Source organism: Pleurodeles waltl, chromosome 5 (assembly GCF_031143425.1).
Source record: "Pleurodeles waltl isolate 20211129_DDA chromosome 5, aPleWal1.hap1.20221129, whole genome shotgun sequence".
Taxonomy (NCBI): domain Eukaryota; kingdom Metazoa; phylum Chordata; class Amphibia; order Caudata; family Salamandridae; genus Pleurodeles; species Pleurodeles waltl.
Genome location: NC_090444.1, coordinates 318,910,183 through 318,929,237, shown reverse-complemented (window position 1 = coordinate 318,929,237; position 19,055 = coordinate 318,910,183). Strand labels below are relative to the sequence as shown.

The 19,055-nt window shown below is 38.6% G+C and overlaps 1 protein-coding gene across 27 annotated transcripts in view; it reads left to right on the top strand.

The window, feature by feature from the left end:
- Positions 1-14,921, top strand: part of NRXN1 (neurexin 1) — a 1,474,248-nt gene extending 1,459,327 nt beyond the window's left edge. For all 27 annotated transcript variants that reach the window (XM_069234058.1, XM_069234055.1, XM_069234049.1 and 24 more), the window contains one exon: positions 11,853-14,921. In XM_069234058.1, coding sequence (XP_069090159.1) covers positions 11,853-12,157 — 305 coding nt within the window. In that variant the 3' untranslated portion in view covers positions 12,158-14,921. The remainder of the gene's footprint in view (positions 1-11,852) is intronic.
- Positions 14,922-19,055: the final 4,134 nt, after the last annotated feature.

The following is a 19,055-nucleotide window of genomic DNA, read 5'->3' as shown; positions in this document are numbered from 1 at the left end:
TTGTAGTAGAATTTCTGATGTTAACTCTAGAAATAAAAAGTGAACACGAATACGTCTTGTGCAGTCCTAACAGTTGCTTGGTCTGCCCCATGCAGTTTTAAACTAATGATGTACTTAAGAGCATCCTGGATCTGCTATACAAGGGGTCACTGACATGCTATTTGAAGGAGAATAGAGTGAATATGAAATGCTCAATGTCTACCTTAAATAAACGTGCAATGCCCGCTGCCCAGCTGATTTAGGGCGATTGCATTGGGCCATACTATGAACCATGTGAGTACGGGCAAAAATCTGGGTTGCACAGCACAGTTTGCACTTTTATGCCGTGTTTCTGTGATTTATTTGTCCAATTAGTAAAGGGCCCACTTGCCCCTTGTGATTAGCTCTGATTCTTGTATTATATTTTTCATCAGTTAGCACACATTTTATGAAGTTGTTCCTTAGAGAGAATAGATCTCGCTCCTGTTTTTTGCAGTGTTCCCACAGGCAACATCCTCAGTTACTGTGCACTACCTGAGGAAAATGTAGCTGTGCTGTGTGTCAGCGCTTAACGCAACAGAGGACTGATAGAAATCACAGCAACACATCTGGGCAAATGATTGCAAATCATGTGCACAATCCAATTTTTAATTGCCTCATATTGTCCATGATACAGCCCATGGTTGTTCAATCAAGCAAGGCCAAGCTAAGGTATTAAAGTCTTCCATGTTCAGTTGCACTTCTTATTTTCTGGCTCCACAGTGATTTTGTGGCATCTAATACCCTGAAACCTCCCATAGAGCATATGAGTGGTATATAAAAATAAAAGAAGTACATAGACAATACCAGCTTAACTGTTATCAAGTAAGCGAAAGAGAAAACATAAAATAAAGGGCGTAATTTATAGTTTGATGAGCGGTTTACTCCATCATGGTTAGGATAACTGCCACCTTCTTACAAATGCATTACATCCAATGACACTTGTATGATGGCGGACGGGAAATCCATCATGGGTGGGATGGAGAAACATGCCTGTCAAACTTTGAATTGGGCTCACAGTGTTCCTAGGTCTGAAAATTCTCCAAAATAATCTAACCTAGCTGACCTAAGCTAATCACTAAAAAGCCAGTTGGTCTTTCCAACCCATAAATCTTCACATAGAGGACAAGTACAGAACTGGATGCAGCTGCAGAAGATTCCCTAACATTCCACAGAACTGACAGATCATTCACAGTTTGAAATTGCACCCAAACTCAAATAAAATGGAGCACTGCCAGCTGTCGTGCGGGTTTCATTCACAAGCAGAACGGACACAGCACACTGAACAGTACTGAAAGCTCCCCATACACAGAACAAGTACAAGTGCAGAAAAAGTACAGGACAGACAACAGTAGTGCAAGCTTCCCTAGTACGCCAAGTCAATATAGCAGCTCAAATATTTGAGCTAGTCAGGCACCGCTGGTGAGAAGCTGTAGGGCGAGGCGACAGTGCGTGTGTTGAATGACCTTCTCATTACAGAAGAAGATAATAGAACACCTTGTTTAGCATGCCAGTGATGGACAATGCTCCTTGCAGACCTGACCCAAAGCTTTAACACATTGTCAGATGAGATCAGCTGATTAGCATGGCAAGTGTCACCCTGTGGTGATGCAGAATTTCACAGAAATCGAGTTACCTTTTTAAAAAAAAGAATGTTGCATTTGGCAGGCCTAAGAGGACTACTTGAATCCATACTTGTATTCAAAACCTATTGGAAACAATGTAACTTTCCTCAACATGCCATGTGTTTGAAGGACAGCCTATTTACTCAAAGGTAACCCTCAAAACCTACAAGAGAGCCAATGATTTAACATGGTTGACCCAAAGCCCACTCTCTGTAGTACATCTTATAACCACTTAAAAAAAACAAGTATTGAGAGATGAGGCATTTCTGAAAGGAACAATAATGATTGCTAGACCTAAATATGAATGACAGGATTCCAGGCTGCTTGCAAGGTTTCCAGGCTGCTCGCAGTCACATTAGCATTTTAACACAAATTTGTTTCAGCAATAGCAATAATGAGCACTCATATACCAAATATAAATGTCAAATATGAATAGCTGGCCTTTTTACGACAAAAAATGAAAAGCACACCAACTGTTTTTAACATAAAATATCCCCAGCTATAATTCCATAAAAAATGTCACAATGGCATCAATCTAGCCGGAAAGAGTAGGTTGGTGAGGTAATTGTAAAAGTGTTCTGTTAGCTAGTGGCATGCCAGCAGGCAGGCAAGGAATTTGATCAACTTTTCAAGAATATGCTGTGTTTCCTTTATTGGCCTCAGAGAAGAGCATAGCGTTTTCTAACTTAGGCAAGCTGAGATGTCAAGGCAGTGAAAGTTAATTGACAGCACTTGATAAACACACACTTACAAACATTTAAATATGAGTTATTTTGGTCCATCATTTATTGACAGACTTCCGTGGAGTTCATTTACTGCAAAAACACATTCGAGGTTGCCCCTACATCACAATTCAGTCACATACGCTGTGCCCTTGTGCCTAGAATGCAATTCAATTTTCTGTTCCCTCATCTGTTGTGGTAAAAGATTAATTATTTGATGAAAGTAGAGTTGGACTATCTATCTAAAGGTGCACCGACATTGATTGCTTCTCACATTCATTGGGATTTGTGGCATCATCTCCTATATGTGTTAAAAATAGAGGGCTCTACCCTGAATGTAAAGGGCTCATCTAGTGAGGATGTCACAATATAACTCAAAACCCAAAAAGAGGCCATCCAACAAAGGAGCATTCTGAACTGCTAGTTATTCTGACGGACCGAGTAAAGAGACTTGTTTTTCCCCCCGTTTAGAGGTTAATATTTTGTTAATTGCAATGAAGTTTCACCATTGGAATCGATAACTATTTGAAATAGATAACCCTGATTATAATTGCCAGTTGTGTCACTGGTTTCTGGGGTGTAGGAGTAATGTTGTACTGAGGTTCTCATTCCAAGGGCTGCAGAAATCCTGGTCCCGGTTCAAACAGTGCCTTGTGCAGATTTGTGATTGGATGCACTGTACAAAGTTCATGCTGTTTATCCACACACATTGGGCCAGGCATTACCTGACTGTATGTGTGCAGGGAAACACAGAAGATTCTGAGTTTCGCAGCTTGTTGGTGGGTAGTCGATAGGGTGGGGGGTTCTGGAGGTGTGCTAATATTGCTTTATTCCCCACGCTGAGGTGAAAAACCTGAAATGGAGAGGGATTGAAAGTACCCTCTGGCTTGGTATGTACTGAGTGCAGTATTACATTTAGACATAGTGGGAACCATACTAGAGTGTCTTGCGGTGATAATTCATTGTCTCAAAAACGGACATAATTTTAACAAAATCATTGGGGGGTTGAGGACAGCCAATTGCTTCTGTTAGATTTATGGGAAGGTTATACTCTCTCACAACATTTTTAGAAATAGAAATGCTACCACAATGAATTTTACAGCCGTTTTCTCAAATATATAGATTGAAACTCCTTTAGTTTTAGAAACAGATCAGGTTTACAAGCTGAAACTAATTCAGCCGGGGAATGGAAGGAACAGGCCAGTAAATGTACAGCTGTATCGGCTTGATTGCAGCACGTCCAGTGTTCTGACAGAGGTCACAATTTATTTAACTTAATTAGTGTTAAGGTTTGCAATCTGTGGCTACCAGATTTCAGTCGAGGAAATGTGCGTTTCGCACTTTACAACCTTAAATTTCTAAAAAAGAATGGAATCTCAAAATGTAATAATCTTTTCTCTGTATGCATTTAGCCATCCACTGGCTGGTGGCACATACATAATCCGCTCCCAATATTAGCCAATGCTGTCTCAGATTTGTCTTTTTTACTTGAGTTCTACTGGCATCACGTCAAACAGGCATCGTGGAGTCTGAGGATCCTCCTGCAAGCATATATTTCAGAGTAGTAGCCACAGCACTCCATCGGTTCCATGGTGCAGTGGTGACTCCTTGTTCCAATCCTAGTGAATATGGGCAATCTATTCTGCAATGTCAGTGGGTCCCGTCAAAGCTCAATATAGGGCAAAAGTAGAATATATTGTGTTTGTTTCTAGTCTGCCCTGCAACAATGATATGCTGTCTTAAAACGAATTTACACATTCTCCCTCAACTACATCTTGTAACATTACTTTAAAGTTAGTGAAGTCTGATATGCTATTTGTTCTAACTGCAACACTGCAGAGGGCTCAACATTTCCCTAAGAGCTGCGCTGTCCTTTTTTCAATGGGTTCTTGTATCCAGAGGAGATCTCTTATGTATAGAAAAGGGAGAAACCTTATGCTGAGCTTGGACTCAGTAGGGCTTGGCTGTTTCATAGTAAGATCAAGGAATTCCACCTACCTAGTCAGTGTGAAATCACCCTTATATTCAAAGTTGAGTCATCTGAAGTATATCAAACCTTTTCAGGTAAGCCGATGCAAATTTGATTACATCCATTAGTCTATTTAACTTAAGGCCAAAGTTTTCCCCAACATGAAGTCTGACTAAACACTTATTTAACCTTTTAGAAGATCTTGTGAAATAAATATTTAGATACAACATATTGGCAACTGTCATGCTGTTACCTTTATTCACAGTTAGGTATACATTTAAAATGTATTCCATTTGCTTGGTTCTTTAAAACAATACTGTAATTTATTTTGATATACTTACATATCGCCAAAAAGCGTAACACTGTGTTGTTTCAAACCTAACATAATGATGCAACGGGGAATTTTAAGAGCGATTAATATATCTCTCAAGGTCAATTTAAAAGTGTCACGCAAAACCAATAATGAAAAGGTGTACTTTTGATGAAAACACATTTATTTATTTTGATTTTGGTAACAGAAAATCCTCCTGTGCTAAATACGGAAAGACATGTACTAAATTAATTTCCTCAACCTTACAATTCCGATGTTGGGGGACATTCTGCCTCCAGATTCCTTCTTCATGCACAAATTAAGGAAATTTCAATTTACATTTTAATGCTCTTGTTATAATTTTGATGTGCCCCAAGACGGAAGCGTTCATCATGTGAAAACAAGTACAAGAGAAGTGAGACGGGTATACATTAGTCAGAGCTTAGTGGTGTACAAATGTCGAGGAACAGAAAGGCAAAACATGTAGTGGTGAGAAATAAGGCAGAAAGGGTCCATACCCATGCCACCAAAGTCTGTCAAAAAGGTCCAACCCCTGCAACCTGCTGTTTGCACCCCTTCATTATTTTGAAACTATTTGGGCAGCGCAAATTTCACCCAGATTTCAGTTCCAAATTGGAGTTTAAACCTTGAAGAAATAAGGAGTCAGAGCTTGGAAGATGCTTTGGATTTTATCTATTCATCTGAACAAGCCACTTAAAGCCACTCTGGACATTAAAGACCAGACAAATAAATATGGCCTATTTTTTCTCAAATTACCACACTGCCTCATGGCGAGTCATGGTCCATTTAATTTAACTTGATAGTTGTCTTCAACTATAAAGTTACATCTCAGCCTTTTCCCTTCTCACTTCAACAAAGAAAATTGTTGCTAGTCTCATGTCTTTGCTGCTGACTATCTCAAGCTTAAAAATGCTTTAAAAAACTGTTTGATTTGTTTCATAGAGTAGTCCAATTGAATCGCCCTTACCTGTGTCATAGAATTGAGGGCCTTATTTCCGAGACCCTTGCGCCACTGGAGCATCACTTTCAGCGACACTCTAGTGGCACTGTTCCCTGCTCTACAAGATGGAGTGAAGCCACTTTACGTGGCTTAATGCAGCCCTGTAAATATGAGCCACCCAACGCAGTTTTCTGCAAGGGGCATGCAATGAGTGTTGCTGTGGGCAAAACCCACACAACACCCATTGATTTTTTATGCTGCCATAGACTTACAAGATATTGTAAACCTGATCCAGCACCAAAAACTAACTCCACCCCAGGGTCAGCATTAGAGTGGTGCAACAAGGAGAAATACTTTTATTTCTCCTCTTTTTTTGCTCTTTCTATGTGTGCTGCATTTTGCAGCACACATAGAAGGAGCAATTCGTCATTAACGATTATTTAAGTGCAGGAAAGTGTGTCTTCCTGCACATAAACAATCACTCCCACAATGCAGGCATCCTTGCTCCCTGGCACAAGGGTGGCTGAGTTGCTGCTAGGCAGCTCATTTAGCGCCAGTGCAGAGGAAAACACAGGGATGTGCCGTATTCTTGTAAATATGGCGCATCCCTGCGTTTTGGAAATGACACATCTCGGAGCAGCAATATTGCTTGCGGCACCACACTGCGCCATTTCCTACTAAATGAGGCCCTGAGTTCTGTCAAGTACATTGCAATATCCCCCTATCCCTTCATGCATATGCAATAGCCCATTAGGCCAAGGATTTGATTGTGGGATTTTGGGATGTTCCTAGTTTACAATGGAATAATTGTTTGTTTGTAAGACCCAGTTAGACAATTGATCGTTACTTTAATAAACTTTTATTGCGGGTGCTATTTAGGTTGCCTTGCTTGAGCACCTGAAGCATTTGATAGAGGCGCACATGGTTGCCTTCTGAGATGAAATTCAAGATAATCATATCATCCAGGCAGGAACGATTAAAGCCTTATCCTAAAGCTAGAACTAAGTTGTCTAGCTTCTGAAAGACATGTCTGGGTATAAATAATGCTACTCTGAACTAAAAGGAGCACTCATGTGCAAATTACACTTGCCTCCCTAAGCAGTTTCAGTTAGGAAAATCTGCTAGTATGATGCAGTTAACACAAGCTTACCTCAAAATTTGGCTATGAGCAACTTGCTTATGTAAGGCGTGGGCATATATTTCACGAACAGAACTGCATGCCCTATAGCGCACAGAACATTTCATTTCAAGCGTATCTAAGAGACATCAGTCTGGTAGATAAAGACCTAAAGTTTGACAGAATGAGTCTCAATTGCAACATTTTTGATATTTTATCTGTGATACTATCACTTACTTGTCTGTTGTTTCTATAAAACAATTCTGGCAGGTAGGCTATCTCCAGTGCAGTGAATAGACGGTTCCTCCTTCCACTAATTCATTATCCTAATTCTCTAGTAGAAAGTCAAGAAGTAGCTTTTTATTCACCAATCCCCTTTCATTTGCTGCAAAAATCAACATCACGTCAACTCAGTTAAAGTGGGATAAAAACCTGTTGACTTGGAAGATTCAATGGGGCTGGCAAGCAGTCTTTAAAAGTAAAAGTATGTTAACCACACTGTTCTTCTGTGCCACTATGCTGCCTTCTATCTACCTTTCTTTAAGTAGCCTGGTCGTTGAATAGACAAAATATAAAAGCCCTTGTCCTGTTTCCTATCCTGTTGGAGTGTCTTTCCCATCATAAAAGTGTTTGATCATCTCTGAAAAGCTCTCTGACTTCCTTCAGGTTTGAAATATATTGGTCTAATTAGCATGTTCTTCCTATTGCCCTCTCATGGATGTCAAGGACACTCATGACTTTCAAGAATAAGGAAGCTTCAAAAACCCGTCCTCAAAGGAGCTCAAATATATTAAAGATTGTTGTCTTGTGTGCTGATACATCAATCTAGGCAAACAAAATACAACTGAGAAGGACATGCTATTTCATCCTTAAGAGCTCTTTGAGGCCAACTATTATGGCTTTTAGGCTCTTGTTCAGCCTCATCACTTGTTTATTGGTTTGGCTGAAAATTAACAGAAACACATATGCCACACCATACATATTAAACATTGGGTTCATGTAATCAAACATGAAGTATTTTATGTCAGAAACAATTTCTTTGAAGAAACCCACTCTTGTCAACATTACAATAAGGGCCAAATGTACAAAGCCCTTTTTCATTTCTTAATGGTCCCAATCGGTATTTCGAGCCAGTAAGAAATGCAAAACAGCCTTTTCTGATGTACAAAGGCCTTTATGAAATCGTAAATTGTGATGTCTACCCTGGATAAATAGCAATTTGCGATCCCCAGAATAGGAAATCACAAATAGGGGTTACCTATGTGCGATTCCTATTCTGATGTACAAAGCATTTCCTAAATGCGATCTGGGCATTTAGGAACTGCAGTTACCATTGACTTGAAGTCGATGGTAACCATGTGCAATTTAAAAAAGAAGCCCAAGAAGCTTTTTTTTTTATTGCAATAGAGCACACACATGCCGCATGGGAATATGTGTGCTCTACATGTGCACTAGTATTTGTAGGGTGCACTAAGGGGGGTATTTTGCCCATAGCCATCCTTGGTTTTCCATTTCCCAAATAGCAATTTCCTAACAGGAAATCGCTACTTGGTAAATGCAAAACTGGCCCATTGACACAAATGCAATGGGATTCCTTATTTGCCATTTCCTAATAGCGATTCCTATTTTGTAGGAATCCCTTTTAGGAAATCAGTATCTATGTACATAGCATTTTGCATTTCCCAAATAGCGATTTCCATTAAGTTGCTATTTAGGAAATGCAAAATTGCATTTGAGTACATCTGGCTGTAGGAGTCTTGGCTACAATGGGGCAGTCCCATTGCAAAAAGACACATCTTTAATTACATGGTTGCATAACCTATAAGCACTGGAATAAAATAGTCACCTCAGATAAATTTAGGGTCCCTGGGTTCACAATATCCAGAGCAACCACATCAATGTGCATCCTCAACAATAAACAGTTGTATTGGGGAAGCTTAGACACTCCTCCAGGCTTGCCACTTAGACCCTGACAACAGGTTACATGATGTAGGGATGCTGAAAGTATTGGGTCCTTGATCACAGAATTCAGAGAGAGCAATCATACTCCTGCACAGTGTAATTACCCCCAGAAATGGTTACAACATGCAGGCCCATAGTTACCTGTTCCATTTCCACAAATGGGTTCTAGATTCAGGGGACTATTCTTCTCCCATTTACCTCTTGCTCTGAGCAAGTGGTAGCTGGAAACCAGGGCTGGAACTAGGCATGGGCAGTGTGAGCAACTGCTCGTGGCCTTGCACTCAGTTTGTGATCATAGGGTTCCATACTAGTGCCACACAGCTAGGCAACTGCACACCATTCCTCACATAATTCATGCCCTCCCAATTAAGAGAGAGTTGTCTCATTGCAACTGTTCCGATGACAGGGGCCCTCCTCCCCTGTGCCTCACAGCCACAGTGTAGCTCAGAATGAACTAGGAGATGGAGGCCCTTTTATAGTCCCAGTTGAAAGAAGGCCCATTCTGCAGATTGTTCCTGTAAACAGGCCTGCTGCTCATGTGGATGTGCAGCTTATTGTCCCACATTTGTAGCTCCCTCAGCCTGCATGCAAACCTTACATCTTCAGCCCTACACAAACTGGAAAAGAGGTGCATGTAGTTGACTGAGAAGGAGGGGCTGCATCCCTGTTGAGTCTGCATAAAGCAGCTTCTTGGGCAGATTCATCTATTGAGATGAAAACCAACATGAATGTGTTAAGTTGTAGGCAAATTAATGAGACCTCACACAAATCGGGCCCCCAAAATCCAGGATCTGTCCTTGCTGGAAGTGAGAGTGGGAGAGTGAGCTACAGGGGGTGGTGGAGAGAATATTAGGGAGTGGGTGATGCTGTGAACAGGCATAAGGGATCATTTCATGTTACTGTGCGTGAGGAATGGGGTCTTTGACTTTGCTTGTGCTTACAGTCCCTACCTATCTAAGTTTATGAGCCAGCTTTTCAAGACACTAAAATCAAGCCTAGTGTTGCCATACTTGGTACATAAAGGTCTTCTGAATACCAGTACAAATGGAATGGTATCTCTCTTGGAGATACTGCATCACATGTCTCAGAATCAGGCTGTGCTCTGGCAAGTCATCTGGTAAGTATGCTATTCATTATCCTAACATTCACCTGTGTCCAGTGAAAATGGAGGGGCAGCCTATAATGGGTCTTTGTGGTTCCACAATATCCATCTTTAGTCATTGTTTGAAACACATCAAACAAGAACATCCCTTGACATTCTGACACTACTAACCTTATGTTTCATTCTGCGTAGGCTTTCTATGCAGGTGGCCATGTTCTCATGTCAGAGCCGTAAACCTCTTCTTCACTTCAGAGCATTCTTTTTAATTATGTTAAACTCACTCCTTAACTTACTAACATTTTCATAGATCGAGCCTGTTGATGCTTACAACACACCTATCCCACTGAGGTCCCCAAACAGAAGCAAGCGACCCAGCCTCCAGTTAAGAGCAAGAACCTTTGCCAAAGCATTACAATTTGGTACTAGCCCATCCAAGGAAAGCCTGGGATGTAACTGTTTCTAACTGTTTCCACTTAAATGGCAGGTACTTAAAATACAAACCAGACAGTCCATTGAATTGGGATAGCCCAGGGTAGGTTTGCCTCTACTCTTGTGATGGCAATCCATACATTTCCAGTAATGTTTATTAAGTATCTGGTAAACACCCTACTTTCTTCCTTTAAGTACTCTATCCTTGCTATGTGAGAGGTTCTGCGTCTCACCCTCCTTTTTCTTTTAAAATGGTTTGGACTTTTAGTAAAGTATTTCTCATGAGTTCTGAATAAGCTACTTGTTACCAGGTCCAGCCTGGTGCTGACCCCATTACATCTCCTCTGTTCTATCAGCAGCTGTAGTAAGCTCCCAGTTATATATCAGCTTAAAATCAACCAACAATAATCTAAACACACAATACAATTTTTCAGGATTTGCTTTGTGGTGATCAAATTGCACACATGTTTACTGATTCTGTCTTTTTTATCATTAAACATGTGACTCAGAAAACTACAGTCCAAATTTATCAACAACTGATTATCCATCTTAGCACTCTTATTTAATTTATTTAACTATTACTCTTGAATTAGACTAGGGTTTCTAAGGAATTTCATTCAGATATTCTTAATCAGTTTGCTTACTGGTCCTAAAACTAAAATATCATCACATCTTTATCTGTAAGCTGTCTATTTCAAAATCTTTAGGGTTGTGTGGCAAAGGCTTTGCTATGCTGCAATCCTAAAATATGATGCTTACTTGGTTGAAGATTTGGATTGTGTCTTTAAAATGACAGAACTTAAATATATAAGGGTCAGTTAGGGCCAGGATGAAGACATAGTGAGCTGAACATTTGTTGCCAACAAAACCCTGCCTTAAAGAGTTCATGAGTTTCAATCCCAGCAAGTCAGGCTCATCATCTGAGGTAAGTAAATGAAGTTCACTGAGTTGCGTAATAGAAACATTTGTTACATAAATCACTTAAATGTGAAATGTGTAATATTTAGCACTGTGTAAAAAGCAAATTAAAATGTAAGTCAGTCTGCAATCTGTTCCAGAGTTTTGGTGTTCAGAATACTACTTGCTCTCACTTCACATAGCTATATAATGGTTCACATTTTCTTTTCAGGCAAAGAGATTGAGTTTATCCCTTTTTTCACCAATAATTTGTGACTGGTCATTATTTGACACATTACTCCTTTGCTAGTAAATGTATTGGTAATGTTATTTGACAGTTTGGAAACATAGGTATGGTCATCAAAAGCTAGCCACAAAGAGAACACTGTTACTGACCCAGAGCAGGTAGTTCTTGGAGATTAGCTTTAGCAGAAGGAAAATCTGTGGCATCTCTGCCTCCTCACCGTGCCAAGTAAAAATGATAGATCAAACGAACTAACAACACCTTAATACTTTATACATTGCATTTATTGGGTGCTGTACTTATGTGATACAACTTGAATGCCAATCAGTAGAGAAGGAAGTTCATTCAAAGATACTGCTTAACAAAATACAGCATGGCCTCAATTTTCTAAAATACTTTAATGAGATTGTGTATTAATTTTTAGTGCTGATTATTCTTTGTCCTTTTTGCACTTTATCACTAATTATGATTTCCTTATTTCATGACTTACCCACAGCAAATCCAACTAGACCAGGTGGAGGATCTTTTCCTGGCTCAGCTGAAGTCATTCGAGAGTCAAGCAGTACAACAGGCATGGTGGTTGGGATTGTGGCAGCAGCAGCATTGTGCATCCTCATCCTACTTTATGCCATGTACAAGTACAGAAACAGAGATGAAGGCTCCTACCATGTCGATGAGAGTCGAAACTACATCAGTAACTCAGCACAGTCTAATGGGGCTGTAATCAAGGAAAAACAGCCCAATAGTGCTAAAAGTTCCAACAAAAACAAGAAAAATAAGGATAAAGAATATTATGTCTGATAAGAACATCCTATTAACTCTTGTATAGAATTATCCATTTTATCAGAGACATAATAGAAACTGATTTACTTTACTTTTTATGAAGCACACAGAAGAAGACAGGGAATGCATTCGGAGAGCAGAGACTGTTTTTTTTTAAAGAAAAACATGCATTATGAACTTTTGTTTTTCAAACACAGGAGCCAATAAAATTCCCGAATACAGTGTTTTCATTTACTCTGCCTGTCTTTATGTTGCTGGAACATTTTCAAAAGACAATGATGACAGCCACGCATTCATAAATCAAGGAAAAAATCAACATCAAGGCACAATACAAAAAAGCTACCTATGGATCTGGAATTAGCCAAAGTGCTAGCACTTTCTTGAAAAGTGAGTTAGTCTTTTTTGCCAGATAAGACTTTCGTTATATGATATGGCTCAACTCGCACACTTTAAGAGTTTGCTGCCAAGTGCAATGAACCAATGATTGGAACTTGCATTCACAATGAAGGTGCTGGCTTTTCAGAAGACGTCTGTATAGTACAAATAAGAAGCCCCTTTCTGGTTGTGAGGAAAATAGTTTGGAGGCCTTATTTTCAGAAATGTAAACTATAAGGCACTTTTTCACAAGAAAACAAGAGGGCATAGATGCAATCATTGGAAGGATTTTCATGCACGCTTACTATGTTACAACATATGTTTATATAAAACACATCTATATGTGCTTTCTGGACTGTGATAAGTGATGTTTTATAGCCTGTTGTATAGACAATGCAAAATATATTCGCTCCAGCCAGTTTTGGTAACTTCAATGTTCTAAGTGTTGCTAGGTATAGGACGTTTTATGACATCTGAAGCAACCAAGACTTTCTTTTCCAGCCAATATTATATGTTTTTTTCACTTTAATTTGCATTGTTGTGAGGATGCTGAAGGGGATGTGTATGAATGTACATACGAGACAACTACTTTTTTTCACCTTTTCAAGCAGTCTTTTTTAATCATTATTGTTAAGTTCTGTGTATGAAAGTGATGGATCAGGAAGCAAAAATTAATATTTATATACAATTATTTTACTCTATAATTCCATTCATGTATCAAGGATGGTACTGTAAGACTAACGAAGTTTGACATTCCAAAAAACTATCTTTAAAAGAAGTACCAGGTTTAATTTCTTAGTTTTTTTTACATCAAAATCACTAAAGGTAACCTAGCGTAATCAAGTATTCTGTTATATCTTTATGAATACGCTCTCCCATAAACACAGATGCAAAAACCCTTCCTCTTAAAACTAATGAGACCGATTTCTTTGTTTGAAACATCAAAAGTATAATATGTGGATAGTGTGCTTAACAGAACACTTTTTAACATGCACATTTTGCCACAACACAAAGTATTTTAAGATCTGTTGTTTATGTAGTATTATTCTTTAATAAGACAGAAAAATATGGTATGATGGCCTGGAGCTATGCTATAAATTACTACACTGTGTTCTACATATATTTGACTCAATATATTCTGCAAGTACATGCTGGAATATCCTCATATTAACAATGCTATACATTGTTTTAGTTATGTTTGAGTAGGCTCACAGCAATAAATCATCGAGTAATACATTGCTTAGAAAGAAATTCAAAAGATTATATTAGACTGAGACAGGATACATGAAGAGAAATCAACTGATTCACTAGGTGGCTTTCCGGGAGGCATAGCGATTTTCACGCTTTACTCACAGGAACAATGAATTTAAAATTAGCTTTAAACAGCAGGGGCAACAACCCAACAACTTTTCTGTTTCTTCTGTCTGTGGCCGATGGAAATGAAGAAAACTGATACAGCTATCTCGAACATACCTATGAAATGCATGTAGTCGATTAGACTTCCACTCTGTAGGGGTTGCCAAACAAATTTAATAGTAAAACAATGTATTTTTTTAAAAAAGGGCTTTCTTATTTTTGTGAGTGTTTGAAGATGTGGCGACGAGCATGTTCCAAATAAGGTACATGTAGTGTTGTTCCTGTGCCAGATTTTCTGAGTCTGGAATTCCAACTTCACACAAAAAAAACACGGCTGTACTCAGGAACAGTTGGATGCAACGAGGATAAGGGGTTGGTTATTGAATCGTGTTCTTCTCAAAATGGTATTGGATGTTTCTATAACACATCCTGTACTTTGCTTGATAAAAAAGAATGGCATTGACTAACCATATGAACATGAATAAGTGCTTGAAAGGCAATCTATTGTTTCTGGCTGAGTGAATATCTAGAACTGGAACTTTGTATTCATCTACCATAATATATGCCAACAAACTTTAGTTTTTATAATTGCGTGATAGTGCATTAACTAAGTAACACAAGTGACCAAAATCAAAACTGGAAATTTGAGTAGAATACTTAACATCGACAACTTTTATTTCTGTTATTTTGTTTTACGTAAATACAATGAAGAAATATATACCAACACTGCAACATTTGGCAAATATAAAGGAACACCATTTTGGGGTCAAGCTACCTACCCTAGTTTTCCATCTACATACTGTAATTTATCAGGCTGAGGTGGCATCTTTTCTATTACTGTACTGTGTTGCCTTTCTTAACAGAATACTAAAGTAATGTGTGAAATGGTCCATCCCCAAAAATTAAAGAGGCCAGATGCCCCTAACATTATAGTGCTTTGTGTGATAGATATTTACAATTTTATTTTACTGCAAGGCCAACGTATCCATGACTGGAAATGCTAAGCAAGTGGAATTTACTGTTTTGTTAATAAAATATTTCTTAATACAAATGACAGACTTCTCATTCTTGTATTTCACACCGACGCATCCTATCTAGTTTCTCTAACGCAACAGGGCACACAAACAAAAATCATTTACTCCCAATTCCGAACTTAACATTTGTTATTTTAAATTAATTGCTAAGATACTTATATTTGCTTCATAAATCTATAAGCCTTCTAAAACCTACGTGTGTGTATGACACTCTGTATATAGCTGGATACCATTCATGCAGTAAATAATTTCCATGATTTTACGTTGTATCAAATCACAACTGTGAAAGGATCTGAGAATTGAAAATGTAGTCTAGCATTGGTTTGTGGACTCCAAAAAATACATCCCATGCACAATGATATAATTTCAAGAGAAGTCATCTTTTTGCTGTTGATATTTTTTTTAATTTTAGTTCTGTCGTCTGCAATAAATCACCCTTGATATCCAAAAAGGGCAAAAAGCGTAATGAGACCGATTTGCTTGACAAATAATTAAAATTGCACCAAGTGGTAATTAAAAAAGAGACATTATTAACTGTAAGTCATTTTAATTCCTACATGGAAGGCTGCAAACAAAAGTTTACTTTTGATTGAACATATCCGAGATATAAATGTGGATTTGAAAAATTAGTTTCCAGCCCTGCGATTAAGAATTTAGTAAAACTTCATTCCACTTAATGCAGCATTGCGAGGGCTAACATGTTTGACGCTCTTATACTAGCACTCATACAAGGCAACAAAAATGCAAAGAATTATAAAAAAAAGAGATTGCTTTGTGTACGATTCATGGATGAGATAAAGGGTTAAGGGCCGCATGTACTAAAGACTTTTTGGTTGCAGTTCAAAACAAATCACAGGGTTTGAGAATGAGAAATTTGATTTTACTATGTACTAAACCCCTTTTACGACTCAATTTGATTTGCAGTTACAAGGGATGATAATTTCATGGTTTGGGAATGAATGAAGTTAGGGGCCCCGAATTTTACCTAGCTTATAGAATTCACATGTGAAGCTGTATCCCGTTTGAGAGTTGTTACACGGTAGATCAGTGATAACCTTGGCATTCCTCTACCTTGTTCAACTCCCTTTAGGAGGCCTCTCTGTCTGAGATAGATTGGGCGAAATGGTCACAAAGGCAAACGTGGCGTCAGTGCAGAGTCAGCCTGCAATGTAAATAGAAAGGTGAGGGCGAGCTTCGCTTTCTCCACTTCCTTGTGCTTATAGTAAGTAAGCCCTTAACCACAGGGGTGGGTGAGGTTTTTGATTTTTTGGTAAAGGAATGCAGTTTGGCCCACATAATTAGTCCACTCACAAACACCTTTCTCGTGCCCAAAGAATCTGTGCAGTGAGAGCAAGTCCTCCTTTTCTACCAGATACTCAGCCCTCTCCTTTCAAACAGGAGTTTGCATCCAGAAGCATCCATTTACTGGATCTTCTGCAGCCCTGTGACAAAGGCCAGATCTCAATGTCAGTAGCCTTGGAGTACATTGGGTGCACAACATGAAAGTGAAATCATGTGGGTGCATGACAGGGAAGTGAAATCATGCTCATTGGGGGGGAAAGTCTCCAAACATCTACCATTCTTTGCTTCTCCATTAGTCAAAGGCACTTGAAACACGAACAACCTGGAAATTAAGGACAAGAGTTTTAGAAGAGCTAGGTGTCTATCCTTCTAATAAGCCTTTGTTGAGAATAGACCATTTAAAAAACATGAGCCTCTGTTCCAGGCCTGTCAATGGTTTCCTAGACAGTGAATTACAATGATGTAATTACGTTTCTTGAATCTGTGGAGGGGAAACCAGTAGTGGCAGCGGTAGAGTACCATTTCTGTCCAACTTGCTTTGGAGATAAATGTCCTGTTTGTCTGAGTGAGGTATCAGCATGCCTAGAAGTGAGGTAAGATGACATCTTTTTCCTTTTGACATGGTTTGGCAATATGTTCACACTGAGGGAGAAGACCATAATTAGTACTGGGATCTGAACTTTACTACTCATAAGCCAAGGGTTCCCAAACATATGTAGACATGAAAGACTTTTAAGTCTGATGTGTGTGTGTAGTGTGGTAGAATAAATGTAAGACCATCATGAATGGGAACAATTTGATGGGGCAGTGGCTTAAAACTCAGGCTGGTGTAATCCATCTAATGGTGATGAAGAAAGAAGTGAAAGGGAAGATGGGGAAAGAAAATTGGTGGCAAATAAAAAACGGAGCCTTATTTAGGATTGAGAAAATGGGATACATCAAAAATATATGGTGGACATCTAATCCGCTATATTATATATTGAGTAGACTCTACCCTATGGCACTTGTGATACAGCAGATGGGAAATCCGACAGATTTTGACAGAGTATCCCATTCGTCAAACTCCAATTCACAAAGCCATTTTGATGTACATAAAGAAATACTCTTCAACACTATTGTACATACTGTTACATCCCTTTGTGAAGTAGCTCCAAAGCACCTAAAATAGGAATAAAGTGGGAATATTCAAGGAATATTTATATACAATTGATCTGAGTAGAAAGGACGTGCCCCTTATGTACCTTTTCTAATAGTAAGTTAATTGTTCCAGGTCCAAGTCAAAATGGCATGTAAGAGTACTTAAAAGAGGCAGATATTCTGGGAGAGGGCTTGTATCCAGATTATTCAATCAAGAGCGAGTAGAGCAATGGTTACAGCTTTTCTCAAATTCAAACATTAACCTACAGCAGAGCCATTTCTAGATGTGATTCGACCAAACAGTGCCCGATCTCTCTTCTTACAGTTTAGGTACAGCACGCTACCTTTAGATGCTTTTACCGCCCGTTGGCCCCTTTTAGTGGAGTGTGACAGGAAGAGTAAATTGTGTTGTAAGGTTGATGAAACAGATGAACATTTGTTCTTTTTTGTCCAACATATGATATTGCTAGACAAAGATGGATTGTTCACCTTTGTAAAAACGTTCTGATACGTGATTGTGCTACTGATTATAGATTGTGTAAGAGTGATTCCATAATGGCAACAGTTATAGCGGAGTCTAAATGTATACATGTAGCACGGTCAATTAGGCAAAAAACTCTTAGCAGCAAAATGAGGTTCTGCTGGAGCATCGGGTTGCTCAATGGATGTGTTACCTAGCAACCTTGTGAGGCGAATTATATCCATAATAATATGATGTCACCCTGTATGAGGATTTGATGTTTTAAACTTGATTTTAAAGCTGGTTTTCTATTTGTTTTCAAGTGATTTTAGTAACCCTCCTCCTAATAGACTATCACATTTAATTTTTCATTTTTCCTTTTTTCTATTTTTCCTTTTTTTCTATTTCTTTTTTCTGTTTGTTTTTTTAATGTACTTTAATGTACGTTTTTAATGGATCTACTATGTGTGATGATGAAATTATTTATTTTGAGCAATCAATACACTTAAACAAGTGCTCCTGTAGAGCTACTTTAAATCTACTGGGAATGGAATATCAAAGGTACAACTGTGGAAAGGATGTAGAGGAGAATATGTTTCTGGATCTTCACCAGAGTGCAGGGCTTACACTTTACACTGCAGGTTCAACATCCAAACAGATATTGCACTAGTGCAATAGAAGTGTTTAGGGTTGGAGCCTAAGGTAAGGTGCTGTTGTTTAATTTTGTTCCAATACCACTGGTACTTTTGAGGTATGAATGTCCCATTTCTTAATGTTGTCACAGAAATGAGTTGTCTTAATAATGTAAGTGCTCCAAATGCTTCTTCAGGATATTGACAAGAAAGGCAGTCAGTGAAAATATTTTGATAACCAAGAAAGTATGGGATCTTAAAATGGAAATATTGAAAAAAGAAGGTTCATCTGGTTTGCCTTTTTTTACTCCACTCAGTCTATTTTAGTACTGGTGAGTTATGATGATCAGTTCAAAGACTTATTTGATGTAGAGCAGCAAACAGAAAACACCTTCTTCCTTGGAAGACGTCAATCAATGCAAGAAGTTCCTTCCCCAGAACAGAGTAATTCAATTCAGATTTTGGGAATGCATGTGAATGGCTGTTGTCCATTACATTGTGTTGGAGGAACTCCTCCAAGAGCACAGTCAGAGGTGTTTGTTTCCACAACAAATGGTTTGGAAGAATCTGAGTGCCATAAAATGGGAGCTTTGCTTATTTTTTTATATACTTAAATACCC